This window comes from Volvox carteri (assembly GCF_000143455.1).
Source record: "Volvox carteri f. nagariensis unplaced genomic scaffold VOLCAscaffold_84, whole genome shotgun sequence".
Taxonomy (NCBI): Eukaryota; Viridiplantae; Chlorophyta; class Chlorophyceae; order Chlamydomonadales; family Volvocaceae; genus Volvox; species Volvox carteri.
In genome coordinates, this window is record NW_003307627.1 from 178,775 (window position 1) to 203,960 (window position 25,186).

Below are 25,186 nucleotides of genomic sequence, written 5' to 3' on the forward strand. Positions count from 1 at the left end.
TCCAGAGCGGATGCGTCATACCGGGACTTATGAGCAGATGAGGCCAGGGCCTTGAGTAAACGCAAGCCACGCCTGCTGGCACCCCTCAAGGAGCCGTTCTTGTCCCCCCATAGTTTCAACCCTCCCCCTCCTCCGAGTGAGAGTGAGAGCGAGCCTGCATTCCCACGTCCTTTGCCCCCCACTTGTTTCTCCCCCATTCCAGGACGGCCACGTGATGGTGGTTGGTGGGCACATTGCCAAATCAGGCTACGCCGACGGGCTCAAAGCCGTCCGCATCTTCTCCCGCAGGACACTTACAATGCACCGCATCACTAATATGTCGTACCCCCGCTGGTACCCCACCGCGACTCTGCTGCCCAGCGGCAAGGTCACCATTATGGGCGGCACCGTACTGCCCGGATCAGGTATATTTCAAGTGCTCGATACATTTAAAAATTACTACTAAGCTTTGCTTTGAATTATTCCTCGCCCTAGCGAGGGCTTTCGCGGACTGCGCATTATAGAAGTCCCGTGACATTGGATTCCATCGGATCTTTTACCTATAGGTTTGATGGTACAAAGAGAACCCGAACACACAGCCTTATGCGCTATTTAAACTGTCCAATGGTAATCGGTCGCCGCATGCACGTGCGTGCAGGCACCGGCAATAACCCAATCTACGAGATCTGGGAACCGGAGACCCCGTCGCAACTGCTGCTGAGGAAGCAGTCTCCGGGCTTAATCGCGAACTCGAACGACATTTACTACCCCTTTACGGTGAGCGCGATTTCCAGCTACTTTCCTCATAGTGCTGCTCACAAGGTCAACCGTCAGCTGACTAACTAACTTATGGAACAGCTGACTATTATTTTATGGAACCTAACAACCTTTCCCCCTCACCTTGCAGTACGTACTGCCTACAGGCGATCTCTTCATCTTCTGCAATGCGTACGGCGAGATTATAGAGCCCATGACGGGCGACGTTCGTGCTTTGGTGAGTGAAATGTGTGATGGGATTGCTTCTCGCATCGGAGCGGTGCTGCTGTACCCCGTTTTGCTAGGTCAGCCGGGAGGCAGGAGCGCATTCCTAACTTGTGGGGGCTCAGTAGATGATGGGGGCTTCAGCTGCTCGGAGGAGTGAACGGTAGCGATGATGAAGCCTCTGCCTCAGGTCCTTGCACAGCTGGTGGCCATGAGGGGATATTGTTTTCAATGAGGATCGATAGGGACTTTGTCTTCTGGTGAAGTTAGCCCGTGACTTTTTGATGATGATGCCCGATTTTGGTATACAGCTCTGTGGACAGCCTAATGCTTAATTGAACTTGAATCGTCTGAACGCTGATGCTCCCTATGCCAGCCCTTATTCTGCGGCATCCCGGCACTCACTGACTGTGTTCTGCCTCCGCTGCTGTTGAAACGTTTCGTCTTCTCTTGTGGTGTGTGGGCTCGTTCCGCCGTCCTCCCCGTCCGTCCTTCCGTCCCCTCCCCCCCCTCCGCTCTTCACAGCTCCCCTCCTGGTCCTCAATCGCCCGAGGCATTCGAACCGAGTACCCCTTCACGGGCACCAGCGCCATGCTTCCGCTCACACCCGAGAATGGATACACGCCTGAGGTGGTCATCTTTGGCGGTCAGCATGACAGGGGCTGGATCAACACCACAGCCAGCAGGCTGGCGCTCAGGATCAAGGTGCTTCATGATCAGGTCTCGGGCGCCTACTCCTTCGGTGAGCGCATCCGACTTAAGGGGAGTAAGCCTGCCATGATGTTATCATCGGCGATATCGGACGGAAGCACCGGCCGATCGGCTGCAGTAGCCATACACCTCAGTTCCCCAGGAGCCAATGCTCCATGCCGCCACCCGCTTCACCTTGCAGGGTGCCATGAACCATCTGGTTCTTTCCTGTCACTCATATGTTGGTGGTGCACATTCGCAGTTAGTTGGTGGTGCACATTCGCAGTTAGTTGGTGGCGCATATTCGCAGTTAGTTGGTGGCGCATATTCGCAATTAGTTGGTGGCGCACATTCGCAGTTAGTTGGTGGCGCATATTCGCAGTTAGTTGGTGGCGCATATTCGCAGTTAGTTGGTAGTGCACATTCGCAGTTAGTTGGTGGCGCATATTCGCAGTTAGTTGGTGGTGCACATTCGCAGTTAGTTGGTGGCGCACATTCGCAGTTAGTTGGTGGCGCATATTCGCAGTTAGTTGGTGGTGCACATTCGCAGTTAGTTGGTGGCGCATATTCGCAATTAGTTGGTGGCGCATATTCGCAGTTAGTTGGTGGTGCACATTCGCAGTTAGTTGGTGGCGCATATTCGCAATTAGTTGGTGGCGCACATTCGCAGTTAGTTGGTGGCGCATATTCGCAGTTAGTTGGTGGCGCATATTCGCAGTTAGTTGGTGGCGCATATTCGCAGTTAGTTGGTGGTGCACATTCGCAGTTAGTTGGTGGCGCATATTCGCAGTTAGTTGGTGGCGCACATTCGCAGTTAGTTGGTGGTGCATATTCGCAGTTAGTTGGTGGCGCATATTCGCAGTTAGTTGGTGGCGCATATTCGCAGTTAGTTGGTGGCGCACATTCGCAGTTAGTTGGTGGCGCATATTCGCAGTTAGTTGGTGGTGCACATTCGCAGTTAGTTGGTGGCGCATATTCGCAATTAGTTGGTGGCGCATATTCGCAGTTAGTTGGTGGTGCACATTCGCAGTTAGTTGGTGGCGCACACTGTACCGGGCTCTGCTATTCTCTGTGCAGAAGCTCTTCTTCGCAGAGCTTCGGCAGCCCCTCTGGAGGGATCCATCCAGCGGAGGAGTCAGCGACAGAATGTTTTAGCAAGCAGCAGTGTAGCAGTAGTACACACAAACCCTTACTTTTCCTTCGCGGTTCGGTTGCTTCAATTGCAGGTGACGGTTGGACTGCCGAGAAGATGCCTCTGCCTCGCGTGATGGGGGATGCGGTGGTGCTGCCCAACGGCAAAGTTGTGGTGCTCAACGGAGCGGTGGTGAGTGGCGACTGTCGTGCTGCGATTGATGGAGGAAGGCGGGAATAAACAATGTGGCTGTACGCTTGCTTACGGTGCTATGTCATCCTGCCCGTATGTGCTTATGTACGACCGGCCCCTCACGTACTCTGCTTCTCCGGTGCTCTACCGCCCCGCAGAAAGGGCTGGCGGGCGACAGCGCTTCGGGCGGTGTTGCCAAGGCCAACGAGCCCAACCTGTGGCCCGTACTGTACGACCCTGATGCACCTTCTGGAAGCCGCATGCGGCTCATGGCTCGTTCCATGATCCCGCGGCTCTACCACTCGACTGCGGCACTTACAACGGACGGCTCCGTGCTCGTGGCGGGATGCGACCGATGTGACAGGCAAGTATCGGTGGCTTAGCTCTTGTTTGCTAAGCGGCAGTGGCAGTGTGCCTAAATCCGGTATTCAGAAAGGCGGTGCCCCGGCGGAAGTTCTCGAGCCTCGTAAGTTCCGTTCAAAAGCTTCGACAGACGACTATTCGCGGTTATGGAATGCCCTGAATTGGAAATCAGACAGCCATCTAACGTTTGAAGGAATATTTCCCCCACGTGAAAAAGCGATTTTGCGGTGCAGTCGATTTCCGGCTCATGTACTGTTGATTGCGGTCACGTTCCCGGCATCATGAGTTTCCTCTTGGAACGGAAAAAGTCAAGGTTCATGCATTTTTATTAAATTTATTTGTGGCATCGGCAATATCCATTTATGAAAAAAAACCTCACGAGTCAGGCGGACTCCGACAGGTTTCGGCGACCGACGCGCTGCTTGATTAGGCAATGTTGGTTGTCCAGGAAAAGAGGTTGAGGTTCGGGCGCACCTGACGTCTACTGCCCACACCTCATAGTTGGCATAATGTACGACATTTTGAAACAAAGGACTATGCCGTCATATGAGTGAAAAACCTATCTGGGTAGCTGGGCCTAACTGGCGCACTCGCGCCTGGTACCCCCAGGTTAGGACGGGAAGATGGTCCTCCGTCTTTTGTGCAAGGATGTAGCCATACACCGCGAGGCCGACCTGTTTGTATGGAGCTTTATATTTTCCAAGGATTACTGTAGTCCTCTGCACTCCACCAGATGTACAAAGATGTGTCCTTGCGACAGGTACTGGTGGACCACCCCGGGCGGCATCTCCAAGTCACCTACCATGTTCGCCGAGTACCGCATCGAGGTGTTCCGGCCGCCATGCTGGTTTAACGTCACTGCGAAGCCACAAATCATTTCCATGGATGCCGCCACGTGGGATGAGTACGACAGCGTCAACGTAATGCAGTACGGGGAGCCTTTTGTGCTGCAGTACAGCATGTTTTACGCAACCGACTCGGTGACATCTGCAGTGCTGGTTTCCCCTGGTTCAACAACCCACTCGACCAACATGAACCAGAGAGTGGTGGGTCGGCCCAATGTTGTTGGGGCTGAGGGGGTTTTGAAAGAGACATGAGGTTTTGAAAGAGGCAATCCAGTGTGCGGAGGGCGGACATGGAGAATGGCCCAGAAGGGCGAAAGCTGAACTTCAGGAATGTCTGAGAGGTCTGCTGAAGAAAACACCGCCATCGACCACCCTTAGCCACGGAGCCACCATCTCACCGAATCTTCGTGTAGCCATCTTGTCCTGGAAGGTTGGTAGCGTGTCAATGTCGTACATTTGCGCTGCGGCGGACATACATACGTACATACATACGTACATACCACCAATTCCGCAACTGAGATAGCCGCATCTGCATCCTTCAAGTTGCCTCCTATCGTCCCGCAACTAACAACGCCCCTCACACCTCCAGGTGGGTCTGGAGATTTTGGCTCAGGACGTGGATGCCCGTCGTCTCGTGCTCAATGGCCCTCCCGACATCAACATCGCGCCGCCAGGCTGGTACATGTTGTTCCTGCTGAACGGAGATGTGTACGGCCAGAGTGCGTGGGTACGGCTTCCCGGTACGGCACCGCGGCTGGACAGGTTTCTCACACCAGCCAGCTTGGCCACATAGACTCATCAGCAGGTATCAGCCCCCGGGGCCCCTTCAAGTCTTACTCAAGGAGACTTTTCCTCTTGCGTATGTGTGCGTGAGGTGAGGTGTACGGAATATCGTTAAATCAATCACCTCAAATCACAGCTCTCAGAATGACTGCTCTTGGTTTTTTGATGTTCCTAATTTTTTCCACGAATGCTCATCCGCGATCCTCCTGGTAGCAGTACCCAAATTTATCTCTGCTGCCACGTCATTGATGTCTTTGTTGCATAGAACAGTACGCCGACGATATAGCGACTTAAAAAAGCCATTGTCTTGATGTATATTCATAGGTTTTGTGTGCAGGCGCATGTTTGCATGCGTGAGCTAGCACACAGTGCATCTGCTGCGTATTTATTTATTCAGAGTCAGAGGCTGGCGTGCTGTCGTGCTGTGCACTACGGAAGGTGGGAAGCGGCGGGTGGGCAGCCAGCAGCTGCCCGCCCGCCTGGCGCGTTCCTGGCGAGGGGAAAAGCGCGAGAGCGAGAACACATACGAAGCATGCACTCAGCAACGAGCAAAGTAGGAGGTCACATGATTAGTTTTGTTTGCAGGTATTCGAGTACACCTGCGGACTTGTTTGTCATAACAGCCATATATTCGGAATGGCTAGCTGGGTAGTTGTTGGTTGGCAAAGTTGGGGCATACAGGGGCATCACCATCGCAAACCCGCAGCAACATACATACATACAGTCAGCCAGGATTGTCCTTTATATATATCTTACAGACGAGTGTATACATGTCGCTTTCTTCTTGGCGCCCCTTCTGTTCCTTGTTCGCTTTAATGTTTGCTTTTCTATTGCACTGCTGGATGTGTCCTTGAAATCGCTTGTACGCACTCGCCACGCGCACGTCCCGTGGTCTGTGTCCGTTTGAGGTTGCCGTGGGAGCTGCTCTATTACTTTTGAGTGCATTGAAACGGAGTTTGTAGTCTGGATGAGAGGACATCGCGTGGGCCAGACCAGCAGCATATCATTAATACAACAACAGCAACTTTTAGAGGCGCAACAGCAATTGTTTGGCGGTTGCTGACGGAGGTCCGTTGGCGGTTGCAGTGGGCGTTTTCCTGCACGTCGTTATTCTCCTAGAAGTTGCCATCGAGGCCCCGAAACGGTTTCGTAACTTTCGCAACGTTACGGCTACCAGCGCTGATGGGTAATGACTGCCAAAAGAGCACGAGATCGGGACGTCTTCTTCCCCCAATCCTGCTGTTTTGTGTTTATATGATAGACCTCTATACCGTGGAATTTTCATGGGGCATATCTGACCCCTTTAACCTGCTGGTGGTTGGTTCCGGAATCCAGCAGAGACCATTCTTAGACACGCATATGTTTGGGTTCCATCATAAGCATAGCCGATTAATTCTGTTATTTGCTTCAATTTTCTGCTATAGCATTGCAGGCTGCGCGGGTCTGCTGGTGGGCGGGTGCTGTTGAGGAAAGCGGGCGAGTGCGGGTGTTTGACGCTGGTCTGTTTGTGGTACAGACGTGCCTTAGGATGGAAAGCAGCCAGGCAAGGATTGGCGCTGAAAGGCCGGCGCTATCATGCATGCTCCTGTTTGTGTGTCTATGTATGCCGCCTGCCTCCCATAGAGTAAGCATCGACACGTATGTTAAGGCGCATGGATGAATATTTCCGATAACAACCGACCAGTGTCATTTAGTCGTCCTGCCGGCCGTTGGTCATTAACATTTTGCAATGCGGTTATAGAGGTCTGCTGGCGCTACATTCGTGTGCGCACAGAGAGAGATGCAACATGACGGGCAGGCCCCTTCGCTGAGCGATCTTTATCCTCAATGCCGGGTGGCTCCTTCCTTATCTTTTTTATTAGCATACTACGAGGGTGCATGTCTTTGATTAGTGGCCGCTTTGTCCGTCGATGTGTTGGCTTCGGCACATACAAGTCTGCTAGTGTGCAGCCGTGCACGGGTGATAATCCTACCTAGCCCGCTATGAAAGGACTTACTCCCGCTGGTAAGGCGGCTGGATGCGGACTCTTGTTGCAGCAAGGTATTTACATACGGCTACGTGTCCTTATCCTATCCCGTGGCGATCGGCCTCGTTTGGGGCTGCGCACCCATCATGCAGCATGTATCCGGCAGCGGCCCACAATCGTTAGGAAAGTCTCTTCAATGCGTCCTACCCACCCACTACTCAGCCGGCTTTCCCAGCAGGCTCCCGGCGTGTTTCAAGGGCCAGATAGTTTACGAACCCCCCGGTAGATCATCAACATCATACACGTACTGTCTGTGTGTGTGTCTGTGTGTGTGTGTTACATGGTCGTGGGGGTGCGTACCTCGTACCTGCAATCCGCCCATTACAAGGGCTCAAGGGCTGCCAGATCGCCTATAAGCACCGTCCTACCTTGCACTTCAGACAAACGAAATGATAAATGAGACGAAGGACCAAAGGTAACGATAGGGCTGCGGTGGGACCACTTGCGATCCAGATGTTCAGCCTCGTCTGCTCAGGTGTTTTTTTGTTTGTGTGTGTGCAGCTGCACCGACTGCTCATTACGACGGACATTACCACGGCGAGCATTTGCCCAAAACATATTTCAGGACGCCAACTTATAATAGAAAGCGCGCATGAGGAACCCTTCACGAATCGGAGCCCAAACGGCGTACCGTCGGCGGTACTTCCTGCAGTGGGTTTTTCCCGATATGAAATGAACGCCTCGGGATGTCTGGGCAGTAGCCGGAAAAGAGCAGGCTGAAATCAAATTGCATTCAAAGTAATGCGCCCTCGCTCTTCAGTGCTTTACAGGTTTATACAGTCCGTAAGGAAGTACGGGGCCTCATCTGATGTCTATAGTCGTGTGATTTCATGATGGTGAGGCTCACAGCTCCCTCAGAAAACACACCTACCATTTCATGTCTGCTTAGCGTGCTTCGACACAATATATTGACGCAATATGATGTTTTCCCAAAACGTGCTGCTGGTTAGATGCTTGAGCGCTCCTCATCCTTCGTCGTCGCAGCGCCCGCCCCCTACCCCGCCTGCCTCGCAGTTGCAACCGCCGCGCACCGCAGGGCATATAGCTAAAAGATAAAGCAAGCAAAAGGCAAACGACATACAGAATAAAAGAGCTGTGGAGAACTTCGTGGAAGCATTACAAAGATAAAGGCTGGATAATAAGCTGCCGAGGTGGAAGCAGTTCGTCACCTGGCCTTACTTCTGTTCACTTCCATAAAGTTAAGCGGTGAACATTTATAAGAGTTTTGTGAAACAATGCGTACTTGCGTGCTGGCATAAGCTAGGCTAGCTAAAACGCGACGGGGCTTCCCTTAGGAATCAGCAGTACGGCTGGTCCGCAATGGACCGTGCCCTCAAGGCCACACAAAACTCACGTGGTTGATTTATTCTCTTAATCTTTGTTTGTTTTTCAGCACACACGTCGGCCCGCCCTACCGGTGAAGCACCCTCGCTGTACCGTATTCACTCGGCGTCTCCTGTCTTCTCTTCAGATCCCCTCTCTCTTCGGCAGCCAGACCTGAAATTGTCAAAATTGCATTCAGTCGAAGCAACAGCTAACCATTGTAGGTGCAACCAATGTACGGCATCAGCAGTATTGGCCGCTTCTAGAGGTCCGTTCGGCATCGAACGCCGCTACCCGCTCCGTGATAGACACACAACATGTTGAATCTTACAACAGGACAAGGTGTTCAGTAATACCTTGTTTACTTTTCGCTAAAGCCTCTTTTTCCTTTTTTGTCATCCCGCTCCTTCCCCGGTGGCCTTCTACTGCCACGGCGCTGAGCCGCCGTGCATGGCCAAATGGTTTTTCGGAAACGTTTTCGGACGTGCGTAGCGCAGTAGTGTCACCATCGGATAGATCTTAGCTTGATAAAAGGGCTTCAGCGTTATGTATGTAAAAGGCACGAAGGCGAGTTTTGGCATGTTTCAGCTGCATCGACAACGCCGCGGAGCGCGCCCGCCGTTGAGGTCTTCGCACTGTGCTTTCCCAAACCTTTCATTACGGCGTTGGCTAATGCCTTACCACACGGTGTACCTTCGGGTGACCCTTTATGTTCACCAAAAGTGTACTGCAGCGAGACAGACCAGCACGTAATGCGACGGCTGAAGCAGCTAATGCTTACCGCCAAAAGGTCGACAACCGCTTCACGGAAGTCCTGCATACTGGAATTTGTCATGCAAGCGCTCCCAGGGATTTTGCTATAATTATCTCTACTATTTTGTTTTCATCGATTACAACGTATTGGATCTTCGCACCGGACGTACCAAAGCACATGATGTCAGGCTTACGCTACGATACTGCATAAAAAAACGTGTGAAAAGAGTCATATAAAGTGGCACCTGATAGCCGTGTTCGTTCGGTAAGCCATTCTCCTGTCTCCCGGCGCTGATTAACCGCACCGCAGCAAAGTAGGGCGACTAGCGGCCGCTGGTCTCACTGCAGCGGCAACCAGAAGCCCTGCTGCTGGTTAAGCCAATAACAGTTCGCCATCAGATTGCTGTATGTATGTTTGCCACCATATGTTTTACAATCTGAACAGTTTGCTTCGCCTACCTCACCTGCCTCTACTGTAGTCGTCTCTGCGCCGTTCAAGTGCTGGTGGACATCTTAAGGTCATATTGACCAAATTTGCTTCAACGGACAGAATGAAAATCTTATTATTATAAGCAGTACAACGCCAAGGAACTCCTCGTCGACGAACGCCGTCTCTACCCAGCTGGGTGCAGATTTACGCACTGCCGGCTCGGGGCAGTCTCCAAACAACCTACAGCGTACTCGCTTCCGACGACTATCGAGGTGGACCTCGCCTTACATAGTTTCAACACAGCGAACTGAAACGTTTTCTTCTGTCGCAGCTCCTGGTTCCCCTGGTTGGCCAGTTCGGTCAACGGCAGCTATCTAGCGATGATGTTACCTGCCTACAGCCCTAGGTTCGTTCCCCTCGTCCTCCTCCTCCTCCTCCTCCTCACTTCCATCACCTGCAATGCTAGCCTGGCGTCACCTCGACGCCAAGTGCACCTCGCCTCGAGCTTGGCCACATCGGATGAGTCAAGTGCAGACCCAACGGCGGCACTAAGTCCCTCCAGACAGCGCCAATTTCGGGACCTGGTTTCACCCGGGGGTCGCCGACTTCTGGAAGCTGCAGCGTACGCGCTGGACAATGCTCGCTCGGTTACCGCTGCTCCGGAGGACCGAAGGCAAATTGCCCCATCTCGACTCTTGCAACGCTCATCTGCGCTTGACTTGAACCTCCGGATGGTCGATAGGGACGAGACCGCATCCGTGCTGGGGGACATAACAAATGCCGGAATGCTCGCACGCACGTACCTGCAGCTGCCGCCCTCCCCTCCACGGCCACCGAGGCCGCCGCCTCCATCACCCAAGCCACCACCGCCCTCCCCAAGGCCGATGCCTCCCTCACCTGTGCCCCCCAGTCCCTTCCCCAGCCCTCAACCTCCCTCGCCCGCACCAAGCCCTCCGAAACCACCTGCTTCACCACCTTACAACAGCTCCTCCGATGATTACGGTGAATAACTTTGCGTCGACACATGGGTACCTCTTGGTTCGTTAAGGCGGGATCGCTTATTGCTTTTACAAGCAGCGAGTTAACACACACAAACTCAGAAAAAAAACTTATGGGGCATATTCCCTTCCAGGTTATCTTGACACTATTGCCATTGCTACTGCTGTATGTACAATACCAACTGCTGCTACTGCCGTACGGTCACTGCTACTGCTGTAGGGCCACTGCCTTGTGCCGCCAGTTGTTTTTACTGCTTGCTTGCTTCTCCGATGTTTCCCATACAGCCACCGACGCATCGGATGTCTTCGTCCCCTTTCGGAACGACGGCCCTGTCAGTCTGCCCCTTTTGATGGACAACTATCCTGAGGCAAATGGGCAGTGGGTTTTGGTGAGTGGAAATGTACACGATGCTCATCTTGAACCAACATACAGTATGTATCTATAAGGGTAGAATATTTCCATGCAAAGCACTGTGGGCCTTGTATTTCACTGTTTTGGATCGCCACTTTTAAGCAGCATTGTGACCGGTGCCCGCTGGCAGCCAGCAGCAGTCCAGGATAGGCACTGGCGGGACCTAGGGCCCGTTTTCTGTGTTCCGGTGTATATTCTAAATGAGATACACTAATAAAATATAATTTAATGATAATAACAAAAATAATAAAAATATTATATTGTACTATTTGATGTATAGGCATTACATATTTTATATCTAGAGAGACAGATTGTGTGTGTGTGTGTGACATGGTTGGGGGTGCGTACCCCCATACCTGTAGAACTACCCATTACGAACCGAAGGCCCAAGGGCGATACCTATACGCCTAAAAGCCACGGAGAACAGTAAACACCGCACTATCAGCCAGACAAATTGTGACATCATCTAGAGGTCGTCTTGGGTGCGCCCTGTTGCACGGCATACTGCTGGATTGTTGTCGGGTTGGGGCCGGGCGGCCAGCAGCGGTCACTACCCCTAAATCAACTTGTTCAAAGGTGTCGGATGTGCGCTCTAAGTCTCCTTGCGGGCCAAAGCCGCTTGAAGGCTTGCACTACTGCGTGACGGGCTGCAGTATCAACATTCTCCTTCCTCCCCCCCCTACATGGCCTAATCCAATCATCGCCGCAGAAAGCGGTGGGCAACGTTGTGGCGGTGCACATGTCGTTGATTCCTGGTACGGACAAGTTCTTTTTCATGGAGCGCCCCAGCGGTCGCCATCCAGACAGGAGCAGCAATATTGTGGGCTATTACGACTACCTAACCAACCGCTTCACCAATATCAACTACACGGACTCCGTGTTCTGTGCGGGACACACCGTAACGCAGGTGTGAAAGGCTTGCAACCAACCTCTCCTCCAAGAAAGGAATACTTTGCAATCGCCGCATGCTTGTCATTTGACCGGCCAAAGCTTCCCAGCCACAAATACCTTGCTGCTGATTGGTAGAAGACCCTACCTGTAACACCAGGCAAAGAGTACTCAGGGAGATGCCAGGGGAGCTGATCCCTTCTGGCCATCATGCCATAATCCCATCATGCCTCAGGAGCATCACGGAGATATCTTTCACTGATGCGACATCGATCCTGGTAATTGTCAATTGCTGCGCAGGACGGGCACGTGATGATTGTCGGCGGGCACATCTCCAAATCAGGCTATGGTGATGGACTTAAAGCCGTACGCATTCTCTCCCGCAGGACAGCTACTCTGTACCGCATCACTAATATGTCGTACCCCCGCTGGTACCCCACCGCGACTCTGCTGCCCAGCGGCAAGGTCACCATTATGGGCGGCACCGTACTGCCCGGAGCGGGTATGTGGACATCTTTTCAGAGAGTCATGAGATCGGTGTGCACGGGAGGAAATAGCTGTCTAGCTAGGGGCGATCAAGTCCACAATGATCATCGCTTTTCGTTGTTATGCGGCCCACATGACGAGGTATTGCCATGGGCCAGCAGTTTGCGTGGCTTCGGAACATGCTCTATCGGCCGGCCCCCATCGCTCCTGGTCCTTGTTGCGCTCCCTAAGAGCTATTTGCTGCTGAGATGTCGCCTGCTTGCTTCGCTGTCGCACCGCAGGTAGTGCTAAGAATCCCATTTATGAGATCTGGGATCCGGCTAATCCGACGCAACTAGACGTCCGGAGGCAGTCGGCAGGGCTGGTCTCTCAGACCAAAGACATCTACTACCCGAATACGGTGCGCAATCAACAGGGTGCAGCAGCTTGTCCAGGAGATACGCAGAGAAGATGACGTTCACTGCAGTCCAGATGTAGAGCGGCACCAGTCCGATAGCCCTGCCCGAGCAGCGATCCAAGCACGCAGGTGCCCTTTGCTGGCCAATTTGCAAGGCATGTAGAAATTCCATGGTGGCAGCTGTGGGCCAGATACCCCCACCTGCGTACCAACTATTAGCCACATACCTGTGCTTCGGTTTGTTCCATTCCCTCGATCCATCCATCATCCATCCATCCATCCATCCATCCATCCATCTGCAACCGTCTTTTGTCCCATCTCTTCGCAGTATGTGCTACCCACCGGCGACCTTTTAATCATGTGCGCTGCATACGGGGAGATCACGGAACCCTTAAGTGGCACCTTGCGCACCGTGGTAAGACAGAGAGGCAGGCCCTCCCTTCCAGGCTCCTAGGCCGGGTTACTGTTCCTCTGCCAGCATCCATCGGCCCCAACCGGCTAACCCTCGGCTAACTTAAGAGATCTTAATTATAGAGCAAAAGTTCTCACGGAATTTAAGGGAGCCATGGGCGCACTAGCCATGTCATCGACCATGCCTGGTCCGCTTCCGCAATCCCAACCAGATACTTATATGATGTGTGAAACAGGGGGGTATATCTTCACCCGTGGCAGCTACCCTGCGAAGCCCTGCCTTCCCCGATATTTCGGGGCACCCTCATCCAGTCACCCTAGTCAACTTCTCAGTGGATCGCTCAGGTTCCGCACCCACCACCAGCATCCAAAGGAATCTGCCGGGTCGACAGCGGCCCAACTCCATTCCTGGTCGGCTCGCGGGTTAACTTTATCCCAGGTCACCACCGTCCATCAACCAGGGGCGCAATACCTTCCACCATCGGAATGCATATGTGATACATTTATTTCGTCATTGCTGCTTATCTTCATGACGGTGCCATGCACTTCTGGCCTGTTGTTGTCTGCCGTACAGCTGCCCAGTTGGTCGAACGTGGCAGGAGATCTGCAGCTCGAGTATCCTTACGCTGGCACAAGTGTCATGTTGCCGCTCACACCCTATAACAATTACACGCCCGAGGTGGTTGTTTTTGGCGGTCAGTACGACAAGGCGCGGATCAACACCACAGCCAGCAGGCTGGCGTTGAGGTTGAAGGTGTCGTACAATGCCACCACAAACCTGTATTCTTTTGGTGAGCGTGGGAAGGTAGCCTTGGGGCGGGTGGTAGTCTTACAGTTCCTTTTCAATCCATCAGCCACTTTGTTGTGCAACGATGTCCATCAGTAATTGTCATGATGCAAGAAACATTCTTCCCAACGCAAGAGGCGGGCAGTTGCGTCGACACCGTGGACACCGTGGCACATGAGCGCAGATCTCTCAACTATTTAGGACGCTTCAGGAGCGCGCTGCGTTGCGATGGGCGCATGAAACGAATGTTTGTGTTCCGAGCCCCACAGGCGCAAGCACGTAGGGCTGGTGCCGGTGGAGGGCTTCTAGTGCCGTCAGTTGCCGCCAGAAATCGTTCGTCTGTTAAACCCAGTCGCCTGCTTTAATAGGGCCGATACCCCGCTTACAGCTGCAAGTGTAACCTTTCATGCGCCTTGGTCGGCCGCCCGATGCACCCCAATCTGAGCCCCCTTTCATGTCCCCGAATGTGGTGTCTGCGCCGCGCGCCAGGAGGCGGTTGGACTGCTGAGAAGATGCCTCTGCCTCGCGTGATGGGGGATGCGGTGGTGCTGCCCAACGGCAAAGTTGTGGTGCTCAACGGAGCGGTGGTGAGTGGTGACTGGATAGCTGGACTTGGTGCGCAAATGTAACTTGGCTGCTGAAAGAGTATGCAAGCTTCATGCTGCATATCCATCTCGTTTGACAGCTCGGTGTTCCGTTGCTTTTCATCATGCTCTGCTACACAACATACCACATGGGAGAGGTACGGTACGCGGACTGTGTGCAAGTGCGCATGTAGGGACATGCATGTGCCTTCCCTCTTCAATGTCATTTCCTTCTGTCAATGTCATAGTCTTTCCGCAAGTGGTCATTTAGCCCTCGATGGCAGGATGGATGAATGGGGGCGCTGATTCTATCCATTCGGATCTGTAGTAGCTGTTGTACAGTACGGCACACATATCATCTGTAAATGCACGCTGAGGCGCTCCACCAGCATCTATAGAGGCGTTCTCAGCGGCCTGCACCTATTACAGGTCATATGAGAACCCACACCTTTGAGCATTGTCTGCTCCGCACCCCGTGCCACCAACTGTATACACCTGGGGCCCTTGGTTCCTTCGCAGAAAGGGCTGGCCGGTGATAACGTCAACTCGGGTGCCGCCAGAGCCAACGAGCCCAACCTGTGGCCCGTACTGTACGACCCTGATGCGCCTTCTGGAAGCCGCATGCGGCTCATGGCTCGTTCCATGATACCGCGGCTCTACCACTCGACTGCGGCACTTACAACCGACGGCTCCGTGCTCGTGGCGGGATGCGACCGATGTGACAAGCAAGTATCGGTGGCTTGATTTAGGTGCTGAATTGCATTGCTGGGGGCTCCTTGTTTGTGGAGCTGCGGAGGAAGGATCCACAAAAGGCCCGCAACTGGCAACGTAGATTGCTTGCGTGGTGTTGATGTTGTTACAGGGTGGTTAAGCTTCACCAGTGGCTTCCTTCCCGAGGCAATTCCCTGCTCTCCCCTGCTAGAGGGGCACCCTAAGCCATTCACCCCATCCGACTTCAGAGTGTATTCGTTGGGTTCAGCAACTTACCACCAGCATCCAACCAAATCTAGCGGATCAACGGCGCCTCAACTTAGTTCCTGGTCAGCTCGCAAGTTGATTTTATCATGTCCTACACCGTCCACAAGATGGGGGGCCACCTCCCATTTCACCACCTGTTGTCTCACAAGATTTTCGGAAAAGAACCGATCGGTGGATCTCGGGACCCGGTGATACGCCCCGGATACAGCATGTGGAGGTCCGTCATTAACTATCGGCCCTTCGCTGTTCCTGGAAGATGTCACGATTGCTGCTTAGTGCAAACTGCTACTTCGAGAAAGTGCGTGTTTTCCTGCCTGATGAAGGCACCGTGTGTGTGTGTGTGGACGCCATGACGTCATGCCATCCCCTATGCAGGTACTGGTGGACCACCCCCGGCGGCATCTCCAAGTCACCCACGAGCTTTGCTGAGTACCGCATCGAGGTGTTCCGGCCGCCATGCTGGTTTAACGTAACTGCGAAGCCACAAATCATTTCCATGGATGCCGCCACGTGGGATGAATACGACAGCGTCAACGTAATGCAGTACGGGGAGCCTTTTGCGTTGCAGTACAGCATGTTTTATGCAAACGACACGGTCACATCTGCAGTGCTGGTTTCGCCTGGTTCAACAACCCACTCGACAAACATGAACCAGAGAGTGGTGGGTCGGCCCAATGTTGTTGGGGCTGGTACTGTGAATGGGGTCTCCCTTGCCCGGGTAGCACCGGCCGGGGGGGATGGCTCGGAGTGGATCGGTGTTTGTATGTGTATGACGAAGTTACCCCTGATTACCCCTGATTGCGAAAACATTTTAATCTTCATGACGTGGTTACATCGGTGTCACCTGCGCTGCAACATCCCTTCGAGCACAGCATGTCTCGGGCTTTGCTCTCTTGCGCCGATGTGCTCTAATACCCTTTAATAGCACCCTGCCTGTTGTGTTTCATAATCCTCCCGCCTCAGTCGATCCTATGCCTATACCCACCATCTCACCGAATCTTCGGGTGGCGATCTTGGTCTAGAAAGTTGGTAGCGTGTCAATGTCGTACATTTGCGCTGCGGCGGACATACATACGTACATACCACCAATTCCGCAGCTGACATGGCCGCATCCGCATCCTTCAAGTTGCCTCCTATCGTCCCGCAACTAACAACGCCCCTCATTCCCCCAGGTGGGTCTGGAGATTTTGGCCCAGGACGTGGATGCCCGTCGTCTCGTGCTCAATGGCCCTCCCGACATCAACATCGCGCCGCCGGGCTGGTACATGCTGTTCCTGCTGAACGGAGATGTGTACGGCCAGAGTGCGTGGGTACGGCTTCCCGGTACGGCACCGCGGCTGGACAGGTTTCTCACACCAGCCAGCTTGGCAAATAAGGAACGGTAATAAGTCGATTGCCATCAGACGTATTTCCGGACTTACAAAGCATCTCCTGTGGGCTATCACAACCGGTATTGCAGGAATCTCGTCCGAACTGTCTGGAAACTTCCGACCAGCATAATCATACATCCGACGCTTCATCTCGAGCTGTAAAAAGAAAGCACTTGCACATGAGCCATTTGGCTTTGATACAAATACAAACATACAAATACGAATACACATAAACGGAGCGATATCAGTCATGCATGCTTGCGCAGGGAAGCCGTGGGGTGTTCTCCTCGTATATATTATACACATATATATACTGCATGCGGGTTGATTTTTTCATGGTCTGTGCAATTGCAAGTGGAAGGATAAGGGCCAGGGTTTTTAGTACTTTTAAGTCGAACCTAATCCGGCACCAATGCCCGGCAAGGCCGTCTGAAAGCGCGTGTGCGGGGATGCTGGATTATTCACAAAATTGTTTGCCGCTCCTGATGCTATGGAGCCCTAATGGCGGATTGTGGCTAATACAGGCGATGTAGCAATGTGTGCTCTAGCTAGCTTTGTCCTAAAAAGCTATCTGCGAATGCATGGTCTCAGTATTGGTTTCGCATGCTGTGTACGTAACCCATGCCTGATAAGCTCCACAAACCACAATAAGCACAATCTCTTTATTTATTTGCCGGGCAATCCACAACTGCAAGATAGCTATGTGCGAGAGCCACGGCAGGCCGGACGTCTTGCTTTTTCTGCCCGTCTGTGTCGTACGTCTCCCCTAGATGGATTCCGGTTGGGTTTAGCCATTAGGCGAGAAGTATGCAATACTTCGCTGCACGCGAACGAATATGCAAGAATATGCTGCAAGGGATCATGAAGCGTGCGTGAAGCCCGGAGCATGACCGCTTTCACTGCGCGGGATTCCCCCCGGCTTAAAGGGTATATTCCTGACGGCCTGGTGGGCAGAGGGCGGCGGAAAGCCGATATACATTTGATCGCTGTGCCGTCATTCTTAGGGCTTGGCCATATATGTAAAATGCGGAAGCTTCACCACAGCTTCCGCATGTGGTGAAGCTAGAGCCCAACAAATCCTTGCTTTTCCTTGCAGATGGTAGGTGGTGAAGGGGCCGGTAGGACATTGGAAGGGAACACTGGCACGCAAACTTTAATTTTTTGTTGGTACGGCAGGGCAGGTGCGCAAAACAGTTATCGCGTCTGTTGGGATGCAACCTAAAAGGAGTTAGGACACCTGCACGACACATGAGCTCATTCGTTTTGAGTCGGGTTGTGAGGTAAAAGCCCGTCACCAAGCCGACCTAGTATGATTAATATGATGTTTTCGTAGAGGTGTAGCAACACCCTGTCGAGTTTCGGGAGCTGGGGCACTTCCTGGACAGAGCTGAAAGGACTGGTCTGACGTGACAACCTTGTGTCACGTCTATAGCCGCTATGTGCAGGAGTGTGTGCGGGGGATGGAAGAGGGAGTTGCAGGCCCAGATTGTATGGCGGTTGGATGACGACTGCGAGAGCGGGAGCTTCTGTCTCAACATGTAGAGCTAGTTGGGCGTCATGAGTGGAACCCTGCTGGTCGTACGACTGTACGGGTGGATCTCTCTGGCCGTACGGGGCAGCAAGTGCCCGCAGGCGTGTGTTGGTTTTTGGGAGGAGTGCAGGGGAATACGTTGTCCAACGAGTTACACGTCAGGTAGTTCAGTTCGTCCTCCCTGCCCTTTCCCCCTTGCACATGCGACCCCCTGGGGCCATCAGTCTCCGATTTTTGCTCGACCTGTCTCATTGGAGCCAGCCATCTGAGTGCAACATGTCGCACCATACACATAATGGCGCGGTCAAACCGTGTCACGCCGGGGGCCAGCCACGTGAGTTTTTCACTACTGGCGCTATGTGCGCAACAACATCGTTGTGTACGGTGGCAAGTATGTCTGGGCTTCCGTAATCGAGGATCTGAAAAGGTCCACTCGACCGACGGGTACACGCAGAAATACATAAGCACGAGGATGATTATGGTGATGGTGTCGCTCATACGCCCTTTTTGGCACGCTTCTATCCTGGGTGCCAGCGAATAACGTTCGATCATCCATGGAGCGCACAGACCAATACCTCTATGCTAGTAGATGGTAGGTTACCTTTTCATTTAGAATTAAAGCTGAATTTATTCTACATGGCCGGTTGAATAGCAGTTTCAGATTTTGTAAAGGTCCTGAGTCAAGTTTGGGCAGCAGCTCCGGACTTTTGTTGGGTCACACTTGCCTCGGAGGAAGGTCGAACATAGCTGTTTTCATAAAATTGGATCAACAATCAATATAAGCCTCCATATCTAGGCTTCTTCAAGTGAGAGTTAGGTTTTGTTCGCTATAAACTGTCGCTTGCTCGTCCAACACGCCTTTTAACAAAAGGTGTACGCATTCTAGTCGTAAGAGGTAAACCCTCTATTTTGCGAAGCGGCGTAGTCCATTCGTATACAAAATACAGGTTGCTTAAATGGATTTGCGTCCTGGTGTACCGGCCGTTACCGCCAAAAGTTTGTGTGGTACCGCCAGGGAGCCAAGCAGGTTCGTACACAGACACTGAACATTTATAGGAGGTATGCACATCGTAGGGCTATAAACACTTGGCTCTTTGACAGCCACCTCTTAGTTAAACCTGCAACAACTCCTCGCCCGTCCTTCAGCGGTTCTAATCCACAAATACAAAACGTGCGTCAAATTTATCGCCCCTTACCACTCTTGTCGCCTGGCGCTGTTGGTGCTCACCTGGGAGACGGTCGTTGTCTGCGGTAGGTTTGACCCCCCACACTTTCATCACCAAGGCATGTGGATCTTTTCAAAGCAATTCATATTTTCAGCTGCTTAATATGGAAAAATGTACTGTGAGTGCCTGGGATCATAAATGTCACTACTGGCTTTCCATTGCATAACTGTATAGTCATGTCAGTCCCAGCTATATGTCGCGCCATTCGTGCGACTCTCAGGATGACTTACCTGGCTGTGTTTGCTTCTTGCCCTTGTCTCATCGTATAGACGACCGCACAGACAGTGGGACTTCACAAAATCGTCCCTAGCTGCTGCCCTGTGGCGAGAGTTCGTATGCAATAGAACAGCTTGCTCTTTCCAACCTTCAATAGAGAAGCGAATTTGTCAGCGATGGAAACTCTGGTGCTGGTGCTTCTCCCAGCTTTGCTCCTGCTCGCGTCGACCAGCGCCTCGGCGAGTGCACATGTCCACTCCCTGACGACTGCAGCAGACACAGCATCGGCTGATCTTCACGGGGCGGCAGGTGTTGGAAGCAAGGCCGGACGCGATCGCCTGAGGCAAACCGCTGGTCGGTGGACTGGCCGCCAGCTCCTCGCGCCGGAAACCAACGACAACTCGCATCTCACCGACGAATCCACCGTAATCATCAATAGCAACGCTGAGTCGGGCGATTCAAGCAACAGCAAATTTGTGCATTTCGCCTCGAACCTTCTGTGGGCTGGCCGCCGCGTGCTGGCTACAGCCAACAAGCCACCCAGCTCACCGCCTCCTGTAAGGCCCCCTCCGCCACCCAAGAAGCCACCCAGCCGACCGCCCCCTCGGAAGCCGTCGCCCCCGCCCCCGAAGCCGCCGCCGCCGTCCTCACCGCCCCCGAACTCACCCCCCAGCCCGCGGCCCCCGTCTCCGCAACCCAGTCCCCCCAAGCCCCCAGCCTCGCCGCCGTACAATGCCACTTCTGACGACGGTGAGAGGTTCCAGAACCCAGACCAACGTTTTGCATGACAATGACATCTGTTAGGGCACCTGCCTGGCAGCGGCATGGCAGCACAGCAGCGTCTTCAGCGTCCCCCTAGATGTTGTGTAACTCGGAAATGGCGTTCACCTCTGTTTTGCTCGTCTTGTGGCCATTCCCTCTGTTTAAAAGCTATCTTGAAAGCCGCTGTTCCTCCTTTGCGCGCTGTGCCACTCAGCTGTAGCACTCAGGTTATCATTAATCGTTTGCTTCCTTAATGGCGTGTTGCGAACCCTAAGTAAGTAAATCCCGGTCCCGGAAACCAAAGCTCGCACTATTGGTCCCACTTGTACCCATATGGCACCTCCCACAGAGGGGCCTGGGCCCAGCGATGGCAACTCGAGCACCCCGGGGGATGGTAACGTCAACTTACCCATTGTACCGGACAACCAACCTGACGCGTACGGGCAGTGGATTCTGGTGGGTTCGAGCCATCGTGGGACCTCTGTTGGGGTGGTTTGTATGCTCTCTGCATGTGCTGGTTTTAATGTGGTGAAGGGGACTTTGTGCTTTGAAGGGTTTTAGCGGGTCTCCCGATGTCTTAAGATGAGATGGGTTATTTCTTGTTTTTTAACTCCCCGTCCTGAGTAATGAGACCGATGGACACGTCTGCTATTGAGAATGGTGTGAGGAACCTTGGCGTGACTGGCTGGAATGTTGTTTTGGACATGTATGGCCCGCTCTTGGACTTTGTCGTTACTCCGCCCGTTGTGCATATCCTTTTCCCCCCCTTTTTCACACACGAGTAGAAAGCGGTGGGCAACGTCGTCGCCGTACACCTGTGCATGGTACCCGGTACGGACAAATTCTTTTTCATGGAGCGCCCCAGCGGCCGCCACCCCGACGGCGGCAACAACATAGCCGGCTATTACGACTACCTAACCAACCGTTTCACCAACGTCAACTACACGGACTCCGTGTTCTGTGCGGGACACACTGTAACGCAGGTGTGTACGACAGGTAGCGGGGTGCGTACGTGTGATGTGGAAATTGGACCGATGGGTTCGTGGATTTCAGTTGATTATTGTCCGTCGGTGACCGGTGTTGGAGGAGATGTCTAGGATGTTCTTTATCGTCATGCAGGGGCTACATGGCGCGGTATGGCTCTAATTAATTTACTGCGGTGCCAAGGAATTGTGCTGTAAGCAATTTTTCTGCACTCGGGCTGCCATTGTATGTGTGCTGTAAGACGCGGTGTAGGTGTCTTTTCCCATGCACCGTTAGCGCCGCCGTGATTCCCACCGTTACCATCTCCCTGCAGGACGGCCACGTGATGGTGGTTGGTGGGCACATTGCCAAATCAGGCTACGCCGACGGGCTCAAGGGCGTCCGCATCTTCTCACGCAGGACACTCACCTTCAAGAGGATCACCAGCATGTCGTACCCCCGCTGGTACCCCACCGCGACTCTGCTGCCCAGCGGCAAGGTCACCATTATGGGCGGCACCGTACTGCCCGGAGCGGGTATGTGGACATCTTTTCAGAGTCATGGAGATCTGTGTGCACGGGTGGAAATAGCTGCCTAGCTAGGGGCGATCAAGTCCGCAATGATCATCGCTTTTCGTTATTAGGCGGCCCACATGACGAGGTATTGCCATGGGCCAGCAGTTTGCGTGGCTTCGGAACATGCTCTATTGGATGTACTTGCAAAACTATTTTTAAATAACTGGTAGTCCAGATTTCACTGAGAAGTATGCAAAGCTCATGGGCAGTGCATGAGGGGGCAACCTAGCATTGCGCAACAGACCCCTGCATGTCTGGTATTACCCAAAGACTGCTTTTGGCACCCAGTAGAGTGTTTCGTAATCCGTGCAAATTTGGTACATAGATCTCATATTTACACGATAGATATCACAGAGACCATCATGCACGATGTTGTGCAGGTACCGGTAAGAACCCTATCTACGAGATTTGGGACCCGGCCAACCCGACCGTTCTAATCACGAGAAATCAATCCAACGGTCTTGTCACCAAGACCAACGACATTTATTATCCCAACACGGTATGTTGGGGTTGGGGCGGCTTGGGGGACAGCGGTTGAAGGTGCTCTCAGGATCCGCTTGCAACGAGTTGGAACATTCTAATGCGTGCCTGCCTGGTGGCTGCGGTATTGATGGCACAAAGCTGTTTACGTTGCGGCGAGATGTGACCATCCTGGGCTATTCAGGGACAAGTGGCCCGTACTTTACCTTTGTGTTGCCGTCGCTATGTACATGCAGTACGTCTTGCCCACGGGCGATCTCTTCATCTTCTGCAACCGTTATGGCGAGATTACGGAGCCGATGACGGGCACTGTGCGTACGACACTGCCCAGCTGGTCCACTGTAGCTAAGGGCATTTTCACCGAATACCCCTTCACGGGCACCAGCGTCATGCTTCCGCTCACACCCGACAACGGATACACGCCTGAAGTGGTCTATTTTGGTGGTCAGTTCAGCTATGGCTGGATCAACACCACAGCCAGCAGGCTGGCGCTGAGGATTAAGGTTGTTTATGACCCGGCTACCAGGAATTACACATTTGGTAAGTGGTGCGGCTAACATCCAGCCTGCCATGTCCACCATGAACCCGTGTCTGTCTGAATCTTGCACATGCCGCTCGTTGTTGATGTGTGATTGCAGGTGACGGTTGGACTGCCGAGAAGATGCCTCTGCCTCGTGTGATGGGGGATGCGGTGGTGCTGCCCAACGGCAAAGTCGTGGTGCTCAACGGAGCGGTGGTGAGTGGCGACTGTCGTGCTGCGATTGATGGAGGGAGGCGGGAATAAACGATGTGGCTGTACGCTTGCTTACGGTGCTATGTCATCCTGCCCTTATGTACGACCGGTCCCTCACGTACTCTGCTTCTCCGGTGCTCTACCGCCCCGCAGAAAGGGCTGGCGGGCGACAGCGCTTCGGGCGGTGTTGCCAAGGCCAACGAGCCCAACCTGTGGCCCGTACTGTACGACCCTGATGCACCTTCTGGAAGCCGCATGCGGCTCATGTCCCGTTCCATGATACCGCGGCTCTACCACTCGACGGTGTCGTTGACCACAGACGGGTCGCTTTTGGTGGCGGGGTGCGACCGATGCGACAAGTAAGGCGACGACCGGTGCAATTCCTTCTCTACTAACTACACAATGACCGATATACACGTATCGCCCACTCGTGCTGATGAATACCCCGTAGAGATTGGCACGACATGCTAAACTAGGCATTACATTATTTTGCTTAGATGTGGGCTTTTCACAAGGATTCATTTTTTGTTCATTCCAAATCTATTATGTATCCTTGGAAGGTGGTGGCTCCATAAAAGTACTGCCATCCCCTATGCAGGTACTGGTGGACCACCCCCGGCGGCATCTCCAAGTCACCCACGAGCTTTGCTGAGTACCGCATCGAGGTGTTCCGGCCGCCATGCTGGTTTAACGTCACTGCGAAGCCACAAATCATTTCCATGGATGACGCCACGTGGGATGAGTACGACGGTGTCAACGTAATGCAGTACGGGGAGCCTTTTGCGTTGCAGTACAGCATGTTTTACGCAACCGACTCGGTGACATCTGCAGTGCTGGTTTCGCCGAGTTCAACAACCCACTCGACCAACATGAACCAGAGAGTGGTGGGTCGGCCTCATGACGAGATGCCGGAAGGATCTATCTGAGAGGACGGATAGACGGGCCTGGCTGCCTCCTGTGCCTTGCCTGTTGGGTGAATGGGGGAAGGACCCCGCGGGGGGCGGACGGGCTCGTCCTGCGACGGCTGAAACTCCTTCAGCATATCAGGGTTGCAATTAAATTCGTACTGGATTCCTGGATGCAATGCACATAAGTGTGCGTTCTATGATGCATTCGTTTTTACCATGTAAATGTCCTCGTTTCTGTCGGATCATAAAACCCTAAGCTCTCACACCCCCAGGTCGGTCTGGAGATCTTGGCCCAGGACGTGGATGCCCGTCGTCTCGTGCTCAATGGCCCTCCCGACATCAACATCGCGCCGCCGGGCTGGTACATGCTGTTCCTGCTCAACGGAGATGTGTACGGCCAGAGTGCGTGGGTACGGCTTCCCGGTACGGCACCGCGGCTGGACGACTTTTTTGCAACACTGAAGTGAAGTGGAAGCATCGATGAAATGCGGAGGGGTTGAACTACGTTTGGAACTACGCCATTTTTGATGTTGGACGGCTGGTTTTTGTACTTTAATGATCAACGATGGTCACGCCGGCCAAGTTGACTAACCTGCCAACCGTTGCGTTGCCAGCGACTGACTTTGGCCCTCATAGTCCGCATTCTCATTCTTGAATTAATTCCAGACCGCTGGCACATACACGAGCTCTTGCCTCTCACATGGTATGTATGATGACAGCTTGTTCCGATTCTTTTCTTATTGCCGTTGCTTTTCTTTAATCTTAGTGGGGTCCATGGCTGCTTCGGTAAGCCTTGTTGTTGTACTAGTCGATGAATTAGAGGTTCCTGGACCAGTTTGGCACGACGTTTGCATGAAATATTGCAGGTTGCAAGGAATAGACAGGATCGGATTGATTCCATTAGTACAACATTGCGGGCTTTGGCTTAAGATCTCCCCTGGATTGATCATGACATCTACGATGATTAGTTCGAGCCATGTGCA

The 25,186-nt window shown here is 53.1% G+C and overlaps 2 protein-coding genes across 2 annotated transcripts; both read left to right on the plus strand.

The window, feature by feature from the left end:
• Positions 1-1,611: 1,611 nt before the first annotated feature.
• Positions 1,612-4,383, plus strand: VOLCADRAFT_107934 (uncharacterized protein; the record flags this gene model as incomplete). Its single annotated transcript, XM_002957985.1, has 4 exons — positions 1,612-1,702; positions 2,877-2,974; positions 3,133-3,338; positions 4,098-4,383. Coding segments are annotated over exons 2-4 (567 nt in total), but the record flags the coding sequence as incomplete, so codon positions are not given.
• A 5,495-nt stretch (positions 4,384-9,878) lies between these two features.
• Positions 9,879-25,068, plus strand: VOLCADRAFT_121669 (glyoxal or galactose oxidase; the record flags this gene model as incomplete). The annotated part of the gene is made up of 22 exons (XM_002957986.1): positions 9,879-10,500; positions 10,782-10,885; positions 11,618-11,815; positions 12,097-12,298; positions 12,564-12,682; positions 13,008-13,094; positions 13,665-13,881; positions 14,367-14,464; positions 14,563-14,624; positions 15,815-16,100; positions 16,612-16,762; positions 18,565-18,674; positions 20,364-20,532; positions 20,894-21,000; positions 21,330-21,527; positions 21,842-22,043; positions 22,463-22,581; positions 22,799-23,102; positions 23,201-23,298; positions 23,449-23,654; positions 23,894-24,179; positions 24,476-25,068. The coding sequence occupies 22 exons, from the start codon at positions 9,879-9,881 to the stop codon at positions 24,668-24,670; spliced, it is 4,140 nt and encodes a 1,379-aa protein (XP_002958032.1). The 3' UTR covers positions 24,671-25,068.
• Positions 25,069-25,186: the final 118 nt, after the last annotated feature.